This window comes from Juglans regia, chromosome 10 (genome assembly GCF_001411555.2).
Source record: "Juglans regia cultivar Chandler chromosome 10, Walnut 2.0, whole genome shotgun sequence".
Classification (NCBI taxonomy): domain Eukaryota; kingdom Viridiplantae; phylum Streptophyta; class Magnoliopsida; order Fagales; family Juglandaceae; genus Juglans; species Juglans regia.
Window position 1 is genome coordinate 35,708,020 of NC_049910.1, and position 20,267 is coordinate 35,728,286.

The 20,267-nt window shown below is 37.1% G+C and overlaps 3 protein-coding genes across 4 annotated transcripts; 2 read left to right on the forward strand and 1 right to left on the reverse strand.

Annotated features, from left to right (window-relative positions):
• Positions 1-2,637: 2,637 nt before the first annotated feature.
• Positions 2,638-10,191, forward strand: LOC108994492 (autophagy-related protein 9-like). 2 transcript variants are annotated; one of them, XM_018969725.2, is made up of 11 exons: positions 2,638-2,969; positions 3,256-3,385; positions 4,199-4,845; positions 4,980-5,300; positions 5,530-5,752; positions 6,749-6,928; positions 7,030-7,236; positions 8,116-8,193; positions 8,282-8,352; positions 8,482-8,592; positions 9,056-10,191. In XM_018969725.2, exons 3-11 carry the CDS (start codon positions 4,274-4,276, stop codon positions 9,891-9,893), a joined length of 2,601 nt encoding a protein of 866 aa, XP_018825270.1. In that variant the 5' UTR covers positions 2,638-2,969; positions 3,256-3,385; positions 4,199-4,273; the 3' UTR covers positions 9,894-10,191. The 2 variants fall into 2 exon arrangements, with proteins under 2 accessions (XP_018825270.1, XP_035550580.1); XM_035694687.1 differs by having other exon boundaries at positions 2,650-2,969; positions 3,232-3,385.
• Positions 10,192-10,834: 643 nt separating this feature from the next.
• Positions 10,835-13,934, forward strand: LOC108994512 (protein KINESIN LIGHT CHAIN-RELATED 1). The gene is made up of 2 exons (XM_018969757.2): positions 10,835-12,684; positions 13,425-13,934. Exons 1-2 carry the CDS (start codon positions 11,015-11,017, stop codon positions 13,648-13,650), a joined length of 1,896 nt encoding a protein of 631 aa, XP_018825302.2. The 5' UTR covers positions 10,835-11,014; the 3' UTR covers positions 13,651-13,934.
• Positions 13,935-15,133: 1,199 nt separating this feature from the next.
• On the reverse strand, positions 15,134-16,090 carry LOC108994477 (RING-H2 finger protein ATL16-like). The gene has a single exon (XM_018969698.2). The coding sequence runs from the start codon at positions 16,088-16,090 to the stop codon at positions 15,134-15,136; it is 957 nt and encodes a 318-aa protein (XP_018825243.2).
• Between the last annotated feature and the right edge of the window lie 4,177 nt (positions 16,091-20,267).

The following is a 20,267-nucleotide window of genomic DNA, read 5'->3' on the forward strand; positions in this document are numbered from 1 at the left end:
GAAGCCTTTCATTATTCTAACAAGCACAACAAGATAAGGGAAACTCATAAATTATTATCGTCTTTTGGTCGACGCCACAAGACAAATAACTTTCAGCTAAATAAATTGTTATTATTAATTTTTATTGTTTCCGTCGATGCACAAGACAAATGATCTCGTCAATTATCATTCCAGCTGACTACTGTTAGATATCTATAAAAGGTGAATTGAGGATTAGAGGAAACATTTGGAAAAATCCTCCTTCTCATGCTCTTACCTTCTCTTTTCATTTCCGACAATAACTTATATATTATGTGTTATTATATAAGTTCTTTACAAATTTATGTAGTTATGTAATATTGTATATAAGGTATTGGATCTATCGGTTATGCTTTAAAATTTTTAGAAACTATAATTTTTCATAAAAATCTAAAATATGATAATTTTTCATAAAATATGTTAAACATCCAATATGAGTCCACCACGTCAGCAATCATACACAAAAACTCTAAGGATGAACACACTGGATGAAATCAAAATTTATGCATTCCCTTTACACGAAAATCACTCAATCTGCATTTTGCGTCAATAAGTTCTGGTGTCAATACTCATTTAAGACAAAGATCCTTCATAGTTCAGCAAGTGGATGATTATGACTGTAGGGTTAAAAATCAAGATGGAAAATCTCAGACGAATTCCTAGGGCTAGAGAATATTAGACAAATTAAAAAATAATGTAAAAATCTCAAACGAATTTGTAAGAAGGCATACCAGAGGGTTGAGGGGAAGGGCTCTGGAGACAAGGAAGAGAGAGGATAACACGTTGGAGAGGGGAGAGAGGAAGGGCTCTGGAGACGGGGGAGGGGGGTTCATCTGATCAGCGGGCACATAGGAACGAAAATGGGTAGCCTATTTGTCATTCATCCTTTGGAGGGCCGTTCTTTGGGATTTAATGGACTGATCGACCTGGAGATTTACTCTTCAAAATAAGTAATACACTTCAAGTCCTCAAAAATCTTAACCTATAAATTAATAAGGTTTTGGATGATTTTAATGGTCTATTTTTCAAAAAAATTTATAAAAAATAAGCCGGTGTGAATAATACATATAGTAAAATATTTAGATATCATAATTTGATCTGGAAGAAAAATTTTAAAATTTGAATTTTAGAAATTAAATCTTACTATTTAAGTGATGTGTATGGTATACTGTATAAACCGACTTGATAATAGAATAATTTTTTTTTCTAAACTGTATTTGCTTTATATAGTTTTATTGAAAACTCATTTTTGTCCTTGTATTTTTCAGTTAGATGGTGAGATTCATGTTTTTGGTGAGATTCATGTTAGCGGAATTTGTCGTCATGGGCCGCTGGACATATTTATGATTCTACAAAACCCACACCAGGAGGTTTTAGGCTAGCTATTCGGCCCAACTGTCTTCAGAATCTCCTAAGTTTCCTATTTCATCTCATTTAACCTAGATTAATTATTGAATAATTTTATATATAATTATGAAGTACATAAATACCACATTATCGATCTGAAAAAAAAGTAGGATTTATTATTAAAAAAATAATTTTTTTTTTCATGCAGAATCTATATTTTATTCACTTTTTTCAAAACGATTACGTGACGGTTGAACAATTCACGATTGTAAATATATTTTCTCTAATTATTATCATTTTATCTAGATTAATTATTAATAATAATTGATATTATTTATTAAAAAATTTTACTTATCATCTTCTACACCACACACAATATATGATTTGTCATTTTTATTCTTCTATTTGAACATACATATTTACACATTAATATGTGAGTGTTTAAATTGAAGAGCAAAAATAATAAATTATATTTTGGTGTATAGTGTAAGGAATGATAAGTAGAATTTATTTGATTTGTAAAATAATCTCTGAGTTTAGTTTATATAGATTTACTTGTAATTTTCTATATTTTGAATAAATTAATTTTATCACAATTAGTTAACGATATGTATATCACTATTATCAATAAAAAAAAATCAGCATTATATAAAAATCATTAATAAAACAATAACCAAAAATAATAATAATAAAAAGTCTACCCAACTAAAATATAGGAAAAGAAGGGAAGAGGGAGAATTCTCCCCCTTGAAGATAAAGGAAAACTTTTTTAAAGAGGCGACTTCTACCACGTGGTAGCCAGATCATCTTTTTTTTTTAAAATTGTATAAAAATTAATAGTATGCTTTAGCTAAAATGTCTAATTTAAATTCTGAAAATAATTTATTAGAATGATGACAAAGAAAATCTATGGCCAAAAAGTATCAAAATTATTATATTATTAATTTTTGGATCAAATTAAGGTCTGAATAGTGATATGAAATGAGATGAGATGATTTATAAATAATAATGAAATAATTTGAATTAATATGTTTTATGAAGTATTAGGAAACGAGAGATTACAAGATGAATAAAAAAAGTTATAAAGTTAAAATATTATTAAAATATAATTTTTTAATATAATTTTTATTTTAAAATTTAAATATTAAATTATTTTTTATTTTATTTAGAAGTTTAAAAAATATTATATAAAAAGGTTATCTTTAAATATTAAAATGAGAGAGACAAGATAAGAATTAAATAAAAGATTTACCTTAATCCTTGATATATCTTACAGGGAGAGAGGAGGGAGAGATGGAGCTCCAGTCTTGAGGGCGGCCTACAAACATTTCAAGAAATTTCCTCTTTCGTTCACGCAACCAATTACCTCTCTCTCTCTCTCTCTCCCTCTTTTCTTTCTCTTTGGGTTTCTCTTCTGCTTCAATCAATACCTTGTTATTCCCGCTTCTGAAGTTTACCTCAAACCCTCTCTTGTCCTGCTCTAAAATTCGTTGATTCTGGTGGTTTTTCCCCAAAGTCTTTGCTGGATACCAATTAAATTTATTTAATTTGGTTCATTCCTCGTTCTTTTCGTTTCATTACTCCTATTCTTTCGTGGGTTGCAGGTAATTTTGTCTTCTACTGCAAATTCAGTCATATTTGTTCTACGGGTTCGTTTGTTTATGCAAATTCATGTTGGGCTTTCGTTATTTTTTGATGGAATCATTTTTGCTGTTATAATCTACCGCTGATGATATAGTAGTGCCTCTCTAATTTCTCTGTATCTTCAGATAGAGTAGATAAACCAGCACTTCTCAGGAGGACTTGACTAAATGCATTTCTTTTCCTCTCCTCTTGATAAACAAACTTACCCTTAATTTACAACAGCATATTGTTATATTTTCCGGACAGGTAGAGGTGTTCAATTGTTATTGCGGCGCGCAATAGGATTTGGTTGATTTTTGGATATTCAATTTTTGTCAAAGATCATTACAAATTCTGGATACGATCGTCGACAAAAATTACTACAATTAATGGAAAGGTACGCACAGAATGTCTTTGGTTTCGGCATTACATTTTCCAGGTCATAGTATTTACATTGGTGGTTAGTTATGGCTCATGCTGCAGGGCATCTTCTCATGCTTTTTTCATATAATTTTAATCATTCATTTTCATTAGATTCTGGAACACTTTATGAGTTAGGTATCCAAGGCTTGCTATATATCGATTCCCTATGGGTTGAGAATGGAGGTCCGATGAAGCCTGGTGCCGCCCACTAATTGTCTATTCTAACTCTCTTAAGGCTGAGAGGACATATTCAAGTATTTTTGCCCAAATTGCTAGTTTATGGCAGTATTCAAAGATGGTTTTGGCTTGCGTCCTGTCCTTAATCCAATGACGCGCTCATAAGTAAAGTTAGGCTACATGTCTTTCATTAAGTTAGGCTCATTTATTAATCATGATTTCCCGCAGGTAAATCTCAGATAAAAAAAATCAACATTATAATAGTTATATTTAGCAAGCTACAATTTCAGTACCGAGATAGTAGGTATACTTTTTTTTGTGCTTGCTATGTAACATTTCCTCCTGTTCAATGGGTTTTTTTTATTTTTTTAACTCGAATCGAAATGGTGCAGTGATTTAGGTGGATGATCATCATCTGTCTGCAGTTATGATGTTTTTAGATTTTCTTTACTTATCAAATGAAAAAAAAGTTATGATATTGTCGTGCATTTTTTTGGTGGATCTGTTCTTTTTTTGGGTCACCTTTTTTCTTAGTTTTTGCTGACAGATATTAAAATGATATTTCTTGAATGACAACAGAAGGGGCTAACATTTTGTTATTTTTCTACAGAATCTTTCCTTAATGCTTGCCGGTGGTTTATGGAATGGACTGGCTGTATTTTCCTACTGCCAGTCTTTGTGAATCATGTTCGGTGGGCCAAAGGGTTCAAATCCCCTCGGTGTGCTCAAATCACATGTTGAATCATCTTTGACTACAGGCTTGCTTAAGGATGTGCCTCCTGAGATTGAATTGTCTGACTACGGAAGGGTACCACCAAGCCCTGGTAGTGAGAGCCCTTCGGGATTTCTTAATGGTGATACTTTGAATGTAAAACCAATTGCTGATTTGGACCTGTTCTTTGAAAGGCTTTATGGCTACTATTGTGAGAAAGGGCTTTGGTGCATCATTATAAAGTGGATAGTTGAGCTTCTAAGCCTGGGGTTCACCATTTGTTTCTCAGGATTTTTCTTATTATATGTTGACTGGAATGGTCTTCGTAATGCAAAGTGTGGGATGGATGCAGTTGAATCTGGAATTAAGCCTTGTGATCTTGCCAAGGAAGCACTTCATCAGCACCCCTTAACCCCTTTAACACTTAGCAAAGCTACCATTGTTGGCTATTTAGGGATCTTTTCCATTTATTGGATCTTTTGTTTTTTAAGGTTTTTTGCTCAATTAAAGGACACTCTGGGGATTCGTCACTTTTATTACAACAGGTAAGCCTGGAATAATTTTAACCCTACAATCTTAATCTTGTTGAACATAACACTTTCTCTTTTACTTTAAAGTTCTTGTGTGAGTGAAATTCTGTCATTAAATAACAGTGGGCAAGTTTATTATCTTCCTGCAGTCTCCATGTTACGGACAATGAAATTCAAACAATGCCATGGGCAACAATTCTCGAAAAGGTTGTTCAGCTGCAGAGTTCACAACAGCTCTGTGTAATTAAGGATCTTTCTGCTCATGATATTGTGATGCGATTGATGCGCAAGGAAAACTACTTGATTGGAATGCTCAACAAGGGGGTGCTTGCTTTCCCCATCTCTCAATGGGTCCCCGGTGCTGGGCCAACTGTCAAATTTGTCTCGAATGGAACACAACATCGTCTGATACTGACAAAGACCTTAGAGTGGACCTTAAATTGGTGCATACTACAGAGCATGTTTGATCGGTACAGTAAATTTTTCATGAGTAACTGGCTATATTTAGTGTCTGGAACATATTCACATGGTGTATATATTCACGTTACACACTAACGTATAATGGAAAAAAAATTCCTCCTTTTTTGAAAGTTGTTATGAGTTTGCTTTTTCGTTTGTTATTATTCGAAAAATAATGATGATCTGTTTGGTTTCCATGGTTGTTGATGATTTTCTAATGTGATTGCACGATTCATACAGAAACTTCTGTGTTAGAAGGGACTTTATATCTAATCCTACAACATTAAAGAAAAGGCTTATGGTAGTTGGGCTTGCGATGCTTCTTCTTTCTCCATTTCTTGTCATCTTCATGCTGGTCTATCTCTTCCTGAGGCATGCTGAACAGTTCTATAATCACCCAAGCACGGCATCATCTCAAAGGTGGTCGACTTTGTCAAAGTGGATTTTTAGGGAATACAATGAGGTAATTACTATTTTACTGCTATTTTACTGTGCTCAACCAGTTTTTTTCCTGGATGCATAATATATGTAGCTTCTGTATCTGCTGCATGCTCAAAATTTGGGTATGATTTTTAGCCAGTGATTGTAACCATCCCTGTCTTTTTAAGGTAAATTGTAATTTTTACCCTTTATCATTCGAATCACCAATTATTCCCCCACATTGTAGCATTGTTTTCTTTAAAACTTGAACATTATTAGGGTTTCATTTTTTTTTTCATTTTACTGTTTAATTGAGGGAATCTAACCAAATCTTCTCTGAAACCACTTGGTGTTGCTACTAGTGGCTATATTACAGCGCTTACAAATGAACTTCTTAAGAAAACATACATGTTCAAGATGTTCTAGTTCCTATTACTTGGGGTTAGCTAGTTCAACACAGGTGTGTATCCCATGAACAACAGTTAAAAGAATCTCAATTAATAAAGAAAAAGATAAAAAAACAGAGGGCATGATGGGAGTTAATTGGGGAACATTGCAACAGTATGGAAGATGGACTCCATATGCCTACTACGGTGCATTTGGAGTAAAGGGACAACCGGAACTTCGAAGACAAGGAATGCTCATTGGATGAACTTCGAAGTTTCTTTTTCAAAGCTTTATTTCCATGGGCAAGCACCATAGACTTCAATGAACTAAGCTTTAATGATTTTCTTGTATCTATTTCTAGCTCGTGATTGGGTGTTTTTCTCTTGTATACATCCCATGTACTTGCGCTACACCTATTCACTCATTTGTATTAATAAAATTTTTTTCTATTAAAAAACAAGAAGCTGGGGTACAGTTTAAGGATCATATGCAGGCTTACAAGGTAGATTCAGGATAATAGCTGTGTTCCTGCTCTTTGCTAATAATATGTTAAACCCCTTTGGTCCCACCCACATATAATCTTAGTATGTGTAATCTTCTTTGTTTATGCATTATCTTTAACTTTACTTTTTTTTTTTTTTTTTTGTAACAGGGGGATCATTTGTTTAAGCATCGGATCAATAGCAGTGTAGAGCATGCTTCTAATTATCTCAAGCAGTTTCCTTCTCCTATTATTTCTATTATTGCAAAGTTCATCTCCTTTGTATCTGGTGGCTTTGCTGCTATCCTAATCATCATTGCATTTCTGGAGGAGTCATTGCTAGAGGGCCATGTAATTGAATTCTTACGTCTTATTTTAGTGCATATCAGACCTTATTTATATTGGTGACAATTCTAGACGTTAATTTTGTTTCCCTTCTTTTAATCCATCAGATATTTGGTCGCAACTTGCTTTGGTATGCTGCTGTTTTTGGAACTATTACCGCGATTAGCCGGGCTGCTGTTACGGATGAGCTTCTAGTTCTTGATCCTGAGGGAGCAATGTCTATGGTTGTCCAACATACACATTACATGCCAAAGAGATGGCGTGGCAAAGAAAATACTGAGATGGTCCGTGCTGAGTTTGAAACGCTATTTCAGGTACTAGACTGTATTTAATGCTTTGAATGAAGTAGATCTGGGATGTATGGTTAAGCAAGAAAATTCTACAAACTTCTTGTTGCTTTTAATTACAAAAGGGTGCATTAGCTGAACTGCCAAAATTGCATTGAATAAGTTGTGTTGAAATCTAGATAGACATAAAGAAAAGTGCTGGATGATATTGTTTGCTTACATGGACTTGGATTTGGTGCCTGGCCAGATACCACATTTTGGATATGGTAGCCATACCTTTAACCGGTATGTTGTGTTGACAAGGGTACAACAGGGCTAGTGTAAGGATTGCCAGGTCGTTGGTTGGATGTTTGCTTGAATTTTTGATTTCATGTATTATGTAACACCCCAGGGCTACATTGGGAATATGAATTCACGTAAAATGGGTAGGTTATAAAGGTAGTCATGGGTGCTAAGTCCCACATTGGCTACTTACTAGGTGAAACTGGGCTTTATAAGTGTTTAGAGAAACTTCGAATTGACTAGTCTTTTTGGGGTTATAGTGCCAGATGTGGCTAGTGTTTTCTCTTGGTCTTTACATATGGTATCAAAGCCACTGAGTAAGGCTATCCACTTGATATTGGAGCACTGTATGACATGGCTCTAATGAGAACATCAGGAGTTCTAGAGGGGGAGTATTGTAGCACTATAGTCCCATATTGGGAATGTGGAAAATCCACACATGCCACCATCTTATGAGGGATGCATCTTGCAGTTTTTGTTTTTTTTTCTTGGGCATTATAATTCCTGGGTGGATTAAAAATAAGAAGATAGCCTTCTTTTTTATGGTTTTAACTAATTTTGTGCTCATGAGGTTCTCTCTCTCTCTCTCTCTCTCTCTCTCTCTCCCTCCTTTCTCTGATACAGTACACTGGAATGATGCTACTTGAGGAGATGGCCTCAATTTTCCTCACTCCATATTTACTTATATTTGTTGTCCCAAAGGTTGGTTGTATTTATGACTCATTATGTTATTTTCTTCTGCATCATAAATGCTTGTTTTGAACTGACAGTTCCATATCTTTTTTTACAGCGTGTGGATGACATTTTGCAGTTCATTGCAGATTTCACAGTGAATGTTGAAGGTGTTGGTCACGTCTGCAGGTTAGTCTTCTTTGATTTGATATTCTGGCTCCCTCAACTTAAAGACACATCAGTAGTTTTTTATTTTAATATTTTGTTGTTGACGTTGATAAGAATCATTTTACTTCTGCACTTTTGATCTTTCTGCAGTTTCTGCATCTTTGACTTTCAAAGACATGGCAATAGCAATTATGGTTCAGCATATAATGCACTTCGATCTGAGAGGAGCTCCCAGGGGAAAATGGAGAAATCATTTTTGAGGTATGATTATACATCAATTGTTTCAGCTTTTTTTCTTCCCTTCTCGAGAACAAAGCTTTTATCTTCTCCTATGCCAAGGATTTGGAGGAACAAAGAATTGGCTCCATTAGCCATTCCAAAAAAGTGAACTGTAGTGCAAATCTCAACTGGCCACGGTGTCCAACCATGGACCAAAATCCACCAAGTCGACCGTATCAAAGCTGCCAATTAAGGTGGCTCCCCTTGGTTCAAACTTCAACCAAGGAACATTGGGATGGGTCGAAACCAATTTATTGCACCCATATCTTGTTTTATTGTTTACATTTTCTCTGCATGCATTGTGTTTGCTGCAATTTGATGAATGCCAGAACCTTCCTCTCGAACCTTTTGTATATTTCATCTTTTTAGTAAATAAATGCATGCTTAGGGAAAAAAAAGGTTCTGTTCTGTTTCTCAATTTTTGATCTTCCTATTCTGGTTGCAGCTTTCAAAGTAGTTACCCTTCATGGGAAGCAAATGCCCTAGGAAAGCAGTTCGTATCGAATCTTAGGACTTTCAGGGAGCAAAATCTCCAAGGGCAGGGAACCAGACAGACATATTCTCCTAGAAAGTGGCGAGGGAGCCCCAATTTCAGAGGCCATGGAGACAGACATGCCTTTTTAGCAAGGGAGCTTACACACAATAGTCCTGGAACTGGCTACCGGTTGGGTTCCCTGTGGCTAATTGATCCAGATCACAAGACTTATCCGTATCTTCTTGATTGGTACTATACTTCACAACCAAACCACGCTGGTGGTCAATCAAGAGACAGTCTACAAGAACCCTTAGAAGTGACGGAGCAACATCCTGGAGATTGTTGGATGCCATCCAACTTGACACAAAATAATGAACCAAGGTATGAAGAATACTGGGGTGATCATTATGAGGATCAAACTCAGTCCCATATGGGGGCTTCAACATCAGCTCCTTTCTTCCGGGATAGTGTACTACGGCATCATGCTTCTAGTAATTTGGCAAACCCAACCGGTACCCGGAGCCAATGGTGGACAAGAAGTGGCCCAGATGATGCGCTGCCACAGACAAGTTTCCTTGAGCCTCCTGCTTTCAATCACCGGATTTCAGGGAACCATGATGAAAATTTTTCAGATAGAAGCTCTGAGGAGCAGGAACAACACCTGGACCGGAGAAATAATCGCAAACTATCCCAAACCACTTGCATGGAGGACTTGGAGGTGGGAGAATTCAATCTTCATTTCGATGATATATACAGCGGACCTCCAGAAACTCCAAGAATAAATAAAGGGCCTAAAAACTTTGGGTGATGAGATAATTGGGATGCATATGGATTTCCATTTCTCTGATTGCAATAGCTATTCCGCTGGTAAAGGAAACTAATGTATTCTTTGTTGTATATAAATTGGTCGTGGGTTTAGTTTCTAAATAAGCCTCAAGCTTGAACTGGAAGGTGACAGAGGTCCAAAGAGTCACCGGAGGCTATCAGAAAATGTAAAAAACTAGAAACAAATGTAAGTCACAGATAATTTCAAATTCTCTTTATAATGGTTGTATGAAATTCTATGTAAAGGACAGACATTAACAGGCCACTTGCTTTGAAATCCAGAAGCATTTCCAGTAAACTTAGATTTGCAAGGTTTGAGGACTACTTGGCTGTCGCTTTCAGAAAATTGATGGTGTTGCGTGCTTTCTTCTTCAAGGACGTCATTTGCAGGAATGAGTTGGGGGATACGAATGAGTCCCATAAGAATAAGATGATCAAATATACTTCCTTGCACGGAGAAAACTTCTTTGGAGCTATCTTGCACGGACACAACTTCTTTTTTAAGACTGAATTTTTTTCTTATTCATAGCTAACAGAAGGGACGTGACAAATATATTAATGATTTCTTTAATCCAAGTTTTCTTAATTCTGTTGGCAATTAAAAAAAAAAGGAAGAAAAAAACAGAATCATGGATCCAACCTCACTCTAATGATAATAGAGCTGAAACTTAAAAGCGGTTCTGGATGAATTATATCTCCTTTTCCTTTATGAATAAAAGCTTACAGACAGGGATGGAAGAGAGGTTTATGAATTGTATCTCCTGCTGTTCTTGATGGAAATCAATACTTCCAACTGTGCTGTTGGAAGCGGCGAGATTGTACGGATGAATTATACTATTTATTATTTTATTATTATTTTTTAATATTATTCATTACTATTTAAATACATAAAATATCAAAATGACAAATAACATTTTTCAAATTGATATTCTATCATTTTCTCTCAAATTGATAGTCTAACGACGTGTTCGTAGACACCTCGAATAATCTGACCTCTCCGTCTACGAAAACAGAAAAACCAGAGTTAGTTTAGGGGTTTGCAAAGGTTTAACAAAAACCCAAACTCCCAGCGGCCAAAATTCCAAAACCTCTCCGAGTTCCGCCATGAGAAAACCCCCCATCTCGATCTTCTCACAGCTCTGTCGTCACAGACCGAAATCATTTGCCACCCTTGTATCCAGAAATGATTTTTCTGACCCTTCTTCTTCTACTGCCCCGCTAGTCTGCCCCACCCATCTCAAGCCCTGCGCCAAAACTCATGGCTTATTGTTCAAGCCCAACCAATTTCGAACCAATCCTTTTCGAAATATGGATACCCTTGTCGGGAACCCGAGCCAACTGTCCTCGAGGCAGAAAAAACTGAAGGAAAAATCTGAGCTTGAAGAGGCTTTTGAGTCTGCGAAGACCGCCGAGGAAATGCTCAAGGCTTTCAAGGACATGGAATCAGCTTTTGATGAGAGGGATCTTGGATTGGCTTCCTTGAAACTTGGCCTCAAACTCGACCAAGAAGGTGAGGACCCTGAAAAGGTTCTATCTTTTGCAAATAGAGCTTTGAAAGCTTTCGATAGAGATGATAAACCTTCTTCTTTGCTTCTTGCAATGACTTTGCAATTAATGGGTTCTGTTAATTATAATTTGAAAAGGTTTGCTGATAGTTTGGGGTACCTTAATAGGGCCAATCGGATATTGGGTAGGTTAGAGAATGAGGGTTTAAGCGGTGAGGATTTTAGACCAGTGCTTCACGCAGTGCAACTCGAGTTGGCAAATGTGAAGACGGCAATGGGGAGGAGAGAGGAGGCTCTTGGGCATCTTAGGAAGTGTTTGGAGATTAAGGAGATGACTTTGGAGAAAGATTGTAGGGAATTGGGTAAAGCAAACCGAGATTTGGCCGAAGCATATGTTGCAGTTTTAGACTTTAAGGAGGCTTTGCCATATTGTATGAAGGCATTGGAGATACATAAGAAGCATTTAGGTCAGAATTCGGTGGAGGTTGCATATGATAGGAGGCTTCTTGGGGTTATTTATACTGGTTTAGAGGAGCATGAGAAGGCCCTGGAGCAGAATGAGCTGTCACGAAAGGTTTTGAAAAATTGGGGTCATGATTCTGATTTGCTCCGTGCAGAGATTGATGCTGCTAATATGCAGATTGCGCTGGGGAAATATGAAACCGCTATTAATACTTTGAAGGGTGTTATCCAGCTCACAGATAAGGATAGTGAGACTAGGGCATTAGTGTTTATATCAATGGCAAAAGCGTTGTGTAATTTGGAAAAGTTTGCAGACACAAAAAGGAGCTTGGAGATTGCTTTGGGAATTCTTGACAAGAAAGAAACAGCCACTCCAGTGGAAGTTTCTGAAGCATACTCAGAGATAGCAATGCAATATGAAACTATGAACGAGTTTGAAACTGCAATTTCTTTATTAAAGAGATCGTTGGCTTTGCTTGAGAAGCTCCCACAAGAACAGCACTCTGAAGGAAGTGTTTCTGCAAGAATAGGGTGGTTGCTTTTGTTGACAGGTAAGGTGGCGCAAGCTATTCCATTTTTGGAGGGTGCTGCGGAAAGGCTGAAAGAGAGCTTTGGTCAGAAGCATTTTGGTGTTGGGTATATCTACAACAATTTGGGGGCAGCATATCTGGAACTAGATAGACCTCAGGCAGCTGCTCAGATGTTTGCAGTTGCAAAGGACATCATGGATGTATCTCTTGGTCCTCATCATGCTGATTCCATTGAGGCATGTCAGAACCTCTCAAAAGCGTATGGCTCCATGGGAAGGTATGTACGGTTTCCCTGCTTTTGGGTCTGATTTCCTGACTTGGGTTTTAACTAATTTGCCCAGCTTGACACGAGCGTTTTCAATCTTTTTTCTCAATGGCCTTGTGCTTCTCAACTTGATGTGGGAGTATTTAGTAATACTTTTTTCCTTTGCCACATTGGAGATACGATTCTGAGTAAAAGTAATCATGTGCATGTCTTATTTAGAAATGTAAAATAACGTCTATGACTGATGGTATTAGTTGAATTTAAAGCGAAAAAGATGAATTATATCTCCATCTCAGATTCAAGGGAACTGACTTTGTCAAGATTCTTGAGTTTACTGTCTGCTCAAATTGTCTTCTTTTATGACTTCATTTCCCTGTAAGATTGATTTCCTAGCTAAAAAAAAGGTGTTCTTCTATTTCTACCGCAAAAATATCCTTATAATATAATGTGTTTGTTGAATGGTCACGAACTCATTTTAAAGAGCACCTCATGTGAAGACACACATGATAGAAGGAAGAGCACGTCATTTTTGCATGAATATATTCCCCACTGCGCAATTTAGTGGCACAAAAAGGAAATGATTAGTTAAATTTGTGTTTTCACTATAAGGATTTATTTTTTCAACTTTAATGTACGAAGTGTAAATTTTAATTTCTTAAATACAGTAAGGGTTGCAGGAAGAGTGGGTCTTTCTCACTAACAATATTACGAGTGATACTATGTGCGTTAAAGTTATCTCTTGTTTTGTGCAGCTATGCTCTAGCAATAGAATTCCAGCAGCGAGTAAATGATGCATGGGAAAACCATGGCTCAAGCGCAGAAGATGAACTCCGAGAAGGCCGCCGACTTCTTGAACAGCTAAAGAAAGAGGCCCATGGTGCATCATCAAAGGATCTTCCCATAAAGGCCTTGCCCATGCCTTACACTGATGTCTCTTCCAGGAGCTCACAACCTGGTATTCCTGCCGGTCAAAAGTAATCCAGCACAAGTTAGACACCTTCTTTATAAACCAATCTACTACATACTCTATCACATTGCCACATGTGACTTTCTTGTACCAATTATCGTTGAAATGGTGAGGGTGGTTTCTTGCTCTTTTGATGCGTCTGAAGTTTGTGCATAAGCCTGTCATTTGAGCCACTGAATTTGATTATGGCGAATGAATCAATTTTGATTTTTCAGGATGCCAAAATGTTTTATTTTGTATCAATAAGGTTCTCTATACTAAATTATGAATACATAATGTTTTTTTTTTTTAAATGATAGATATTATTCGCAATGAGACATTATCATCTCGCAAATGGAAATCTCGGGGTTGCACAAAAATGAATTCCAATTCAAGCTGAAAATTGCATATTATATTCTTAATGATATAGACTTTGTAAAAATACTTGGTATACGAGTCTGATTGGTGGTAACCTGAATTTTGGGATCCAAGAGACGAGTTTTGATGGTTCTTTCCACTTTATGTGTCCTGCAATTGGCTCTTTGCCAAATTCCAAAGCCCGTTTAAGAAAGTTGGCCAAGACTGGGAGAAGAGTTCTGTTTGGCACTGGATTGCTCTACAAAGAGAATTCTTAAAGTCATGCTTGTGCTACATTGTCACTGGCGGCAATGGATTGTATGTTAAGCAAGCTGCAATTATGCTTGTTTGGCATTGATTGATAGCTTATTATGAGTTTTGAGAGGTAGCAAAGCGTGTTTGGTTATGTTCTTAAAACTCTATGTCGTTTGGAATGTGATAATTGACTAGATAGATACTAGGTCCAGCTGATGTGAACATCATGATAACATTCCAAGTGAAATACATGTTTTTTTTTTTGTCATAATATTGTCTGCTACTTAATAATGTTATGTTATGATCTTCACTTTATTCTGATTTGTTACCTGGGGAAAGAAAATTGAGATATGCTTGCTGGTCATGATATTCTAGTACTGATTCTTTTGCCCCAAGATTACCAATTACATGTTGAGCTTTGATTATCAATTTCTGGATGGGTGAGATATATGAAAATCTCAAGCCCATATGAGATCGACCTTATTTGATGACCAATTCATTCTTCAGAAAGGTATCTCCAAAGAAAACCAACCGACACCAACATGGGAAGGGACCGAACAGTGAAAACGTCTTGCCAAAACTTTCTGAGACTTCAAAAGAAAGGGAGAAAAAAAGAAAAAACAGATCTTGTGCAATTTACCAATATTTATATAATCGCTTAAGTTATGGTCATTTATTCCCCGGGGGCCCTTTACTCTGGCTTCCATTAAAGGGAATTACAGCTATCATTATCTCTCAAGAAGGATCAAGAACAAATTAATACGATGCAGAAGGAAAAAAAAAATGAAGACGGAAATTTTCTGTTAACTTAAAGCACCTCCACTCCAACAAAAAACATAAAAAAAAATTATGAAAACGGAAATTGATGTAAAGAAAATGAATTCTCTCACATTACATGTAAAACTAATAGGAAGAAGAATTGCTTTTCTGGATCCTTGGGCTTCTGCCATCACAATCTGCACTTGTACTAACCTCAATACGATGGCGATGTCTTTTCTGTTGAATGATTGCTTGAGCGGTTAAGTAAACCTGTTGATCAGATGCAGAGTTCATTGAGAAAGATCTTCTGATGGGTTGAATAGAAAACCGATCATCTTTTTCTCTTATATCAATGCACTCATCTCCCATGATTGAAACATGCTGCAAATTTCTTGGTTTTAACTTTCCAAGCTTCTTTTCCAACTTCATTGGTGAATGATTTTTAGGCTGCACTGGAACATCTAGTGAATCGTTTCTCCCTTGTTGCCTTTGTAGCAATGCAACTTCATCTTCTCCCCCCAATTCAATCACCACGAAGTCTTCATCACTACTCATGAGGCTATTGTGCGAGATCTGAGAGTCTTGTGGTGAAGAGCTTGGAGCAATGATACGATCAATCCCAGACCGGCTCGTGCCAGAAATGCTTAATCTGCAAAGAGGACAGTTTGCATTGCTTTGAAGCCATATATCAATGCAATCTAAGTGAAATGCATGGCTGCATTGGGGAAGAACTCTTTGCACATCCTCTTCTTGAAACTCATTCAAACAAACCACGCAGCAGACACTTCTGGCCTTACCTTCTCCTTTGAATTGACAACTTGGGATTTCACTAATGACCGATTCGTCAAGCCCATGATTCCAAATCGATGGGGAGAGAGCTATAAAGGGATCTTCACGATGTCTTGCTCGCAATGTAGAAAACCATCTCAGCAGATTAGCTTGGTGCCAGTTTGAGCAGCACTTGGTCACAACGATGTAGTAGCTAACTAGTAAGAAAGCAGTGGCCATGATGCATAGAATAGCAATGGCTAGTGTGGGAAAAGAGGACTCTGAAGTAGGCAGGGATGGCTGATAATTAATTGGGTTCGTCTGGTTTTTCATGGCAGATGGTTCAATGGGAACTTTGAGATGTTTGAAGCAGAAATAGAGAAGGATATTTGAGTATGAGTAGTGGTTTTACTAAGATCTTGAATAGATGACTCATGCTAGTGACTTAGATACAGTAATTTATATTCAGAGAAAGACTTGAGGGAGTGGCAAAAAGCTTATTGGAATCCAAGTGGAAGAAAAAGAGTGGGGGGCTAGAAAATTTAGCGAAAGATTGATTTTAATAAAGAACAAAGAAACCAATCAAATGGATGGAATGAAAAATTCTAAGAGACATGCATGCACTTTAGCTTATTTTGTTTGCATAGACATACATGATCAGACTTGTAGAGAGGCCGAAGCCCTAGGATTTGACTTGAAGACATTAATGTTGGTAGAGAAGTTGTTGAGAGGTAGCTTGAATCCTATTGAAAAAGTACCTCTTCAGTTTGGTTGCTTGAGCGGTGTCTTTGCAGCTCGAGCGAAGCCCCAACCCGAGCTTTCGCTCCAGCTCGATAGTCAGCTCGAGCGGGGTGCAACCTGAGAGTTAGCTCGACATCCACTCGACAGTCAACTTGAGCGGAATGCCAACCCGAGAGTTCGCTCGACACTCACTCGACAGTCAGCGCGAGCGGGATGCCAAACCCTAACATTCGCTCGAGCACTGCTCGACACTCGCTCGAGTGAATGTTTAAAATCTAGGGTCGGTGTCGTTTCAATATAAATAGAAAACAAAGTTTTATTTTAGAACTCTATTTTTCTTGAGGGGCTGCAGCATGAGAGAGAGAGAGAGAGAGAGAGAGAGAGTCTTTCGTGAAGAATTTTTTTGTGATTAATCTCATGTACTCTATCTTTGTTGATAGTGAAATCATTGCGACCGACCCCACTAGTGGACGTAAGCTCACATTGACCTAAACCACTTAAATCTTGATATTATGTGTGTGATTGTCGTTATTTTTCTTTTGTTTATTTCTACTGTGATACTTCTAATTAGCCTTTGATAACCAGTTTATCCCAACAAACTGGTATTAGAGCGTGGCTCTGTGCGAGATTTGGAGGGATAGCTATGACAAAATTTGAAGTGAAGAAATTCGACGGTCAGAATAGTTTCAGTTTATGGCGCATCAAGATGAAAGTTTTACTGCGACAACATGGTTTGCCAAAGGTATTAAAAGAGAAGGTAATTGATGATTCTCCTGCACCGACAAGAGAAAAAGAAGAAAATGTACACAACACTATTCTTTTGTCATTACCAAATGGAGTTTTAAGGGAGGTTGCTGATGAGGAGACTGCTACTGGTCTTTGGACTAAACTTGAGAGCTTGTATATGAAGAAATCTCTCACCAACCGATTATATCTGAAGCAATGGTTATACACTCTCAAGATGAAGGAAGATACTCCTATCTCTGAACACTTAGATAAATTTAATAAAATTATTATGGATCTGAGGAATATTGACATTAAACTTGAAGAAGAGGATCGAGTCTTAATTGTTTTGTGTTCATTGTCTATGTCATTTGAAAATTTTGTGAATTCCATATTGTATGGTAGAGACACTATTTTCTTGGTAGATGTGAAATCTGCTTTGAATTTTAAGGAATTGAGAACTAAATTGAATGTGAAAGGCACTAATAATCAAGCCAGTGATTTGTTTGTTAAGAGTTCCTCTAGCAGGAGTAGATCCAATGACAGGGGTTTAGAGAAGAACATGGGTAAATCTAGGAGCAGGTCATAGTCAAAATTTAACAAGAAAAATATTAAATTTCATTACTATCATAAGTTTGGTTATTACAAAAATGAGTGTCCTAAACTGAAAAACAAAGAGGAAGGCACTAAGTTAGCGTTGTTAATGAAAAGTCTAACGATTCAGATATTGTCTTAGCAATTAGCAACTCCAATAGTTGTTTCAGTGGCAAGTGGGTCATGGACTCAGCTTGTACTTTTTATATGTGTCCCAAGAGGGACTGGTTCACTAATTATGAGCCACTCAACGGTCGTTCCATTCTGTTAGGGAATAATATGACTTGTAAAATTGTTAGGATTGGTTCAGTTAGGATAAAGATGTTTGATGGGATTGTCAAGATATTGTCTAACGTTCGACACATCTCAGATTTGAAGAAGAATCTTATTTCTTTGGGCACACTTGACTTTTTGGGTTTTAAGTAAACCGGCGAAGGTGGAGCTACTAGAGTCAGTAAGGGCTCCATGGTTGTAATAAGAGGGGATAAGACAAATGATCTTTATTTCCTTCAGGGTAGTACAATGACAGGTGTAGTTGCAGTGTCTGTTTAAGATAATCCAGACTTAGATGTTACCCGTTTATGGCACATGCATTTGGGTCACATGAGTGAAAATGAGATGTCTATTCTGAATAAGCAGGGTTTGCTGTGTCAGCAGAAAATAAGGAAACTTGAATTTTGTGAACATTGTGTGTTTGAAAAACAGTGCAAGGTTCAATTTACTATAGGGGTTCACAGAACTAAAAGTACTGTGGACTATATTCATTCTGATTCTTGGTGTCCATCTTCTGTTCCATCGGAAGGTGGAGCCCAGTACTTACTTACTTTTATCGATTATTACTCACGAAAGGTTTGTGTTTATTTTCTGAAACAGAAGAGCGATGTATTTGCTAACTTTAAACAATTGAAGGTTTTGATTGAAAATCAGATAGGCAAGAAGGTTAAGTGACTCCGAACCGACAATGGTATGGAATTTTGCGTATATGACTTTGATGAATTCTGCAAAGATGAAGGCAGAGTGAGGCACCGCACAGTGAGACATATTCCACAACAAAATGGGATAGCTGAACGGATGAATATGACTTTCTCGGAGAGAGCCCACAGTATACTTTCAGATGCTGGCTTGTCTAAAGATTTATGGGCTGAAGTAGTCAACACAGCTTGCTATTTGGTTAACCGATCTCCAGCCACAACTATTGGTTTAAAAACTCCAAATGAAGTATGGTCTGGTATTCCATCTAATTATTCAAATTTAAAAATTTTTAGCTGTTGATTGAGCTGCATTATTGCATATTTTATACATTTAAAACTAATATATTTTTAATTATTGGTTTTAGATAAAAAAAAAATTAATTAAGAGGTATAAATCCAAGTTGTGATTTAAATTGATTAATAGCATAATTTATGCTTAATTTTATAACTTGTAATTTAATTGGGCAATATTTATTCACATGCATAACACACTTTTAATATTTTATTCTTCATTTTTCGTCTAATTTTATTTTTATCTTTAATTATTTATTTATTTTTGTCTAGTTTTATTTTTTGTTTCTTTAATTATTTATTTAGTTTGTTTGTCTAGTTTTTATTTTTTATTTTTTTTATTTAACTTTTTATTTTTCTATTTTACAGAATCGTCTAAACGACAAGTCGTTTTTCATAAACAAAAAAACAACCTGTCATTGTCTCTCGAAATGAAATCTGCCTTCTTCTAAACGACATGTCGTGTCGGTTACCTCTACTATCAAGATTCTCCTCTCCTAAACGACATGTTGTTTTGTCCATAGACCAAAACGACATGTTGTTTTGGGTCATTTTCAACCTCCAGACCAACAGCCCAAACAACAGCCTCCATCCATGGACAATCATGCATACACGGCAGCACCACCATCCACTGCCACCGTGTGTTACCACAACATCCTCCACGACGCACGCACGAGAGCCACCACTGCAACTTAGCACCACCACGTCAGCCACCATGCACGGCCACTTAGCCTCCTGCACAGCACCACTGCAACTCGGTCCAACAGCAGCCTCCTGCGCAGCACCATTGCACCTCCACGACAACATCCATCTACTACAACTCAGGCACGACATGGTGAATCTTAGACCATGAACACGGCAGCCACAATGTGTCCAACCATTGCCGCAACACGTCCAACAACCATGCCTAACCTCCATGCACCACCACGAGCGCCGTGGCAACCAACCTCCTCTGTTTTTCACACCAAAAGCAGAGTATGTACGCACCTATAGTGGACCAGCACTCAGCCACCTCAAGCCATCCACGCACTGCCCAGCCACCTTCTGCACAGCCCACATGCACGGCCAAGAATCACAGTGCAACCTCTTCCACAACCACTCCTTCGAGCCGCGACCATCACCATTTGTAGCGCCACCTTGTGCAACTGAAGCATGTCAAATGGAGATACAACTTTTTGAATTAAGAACTG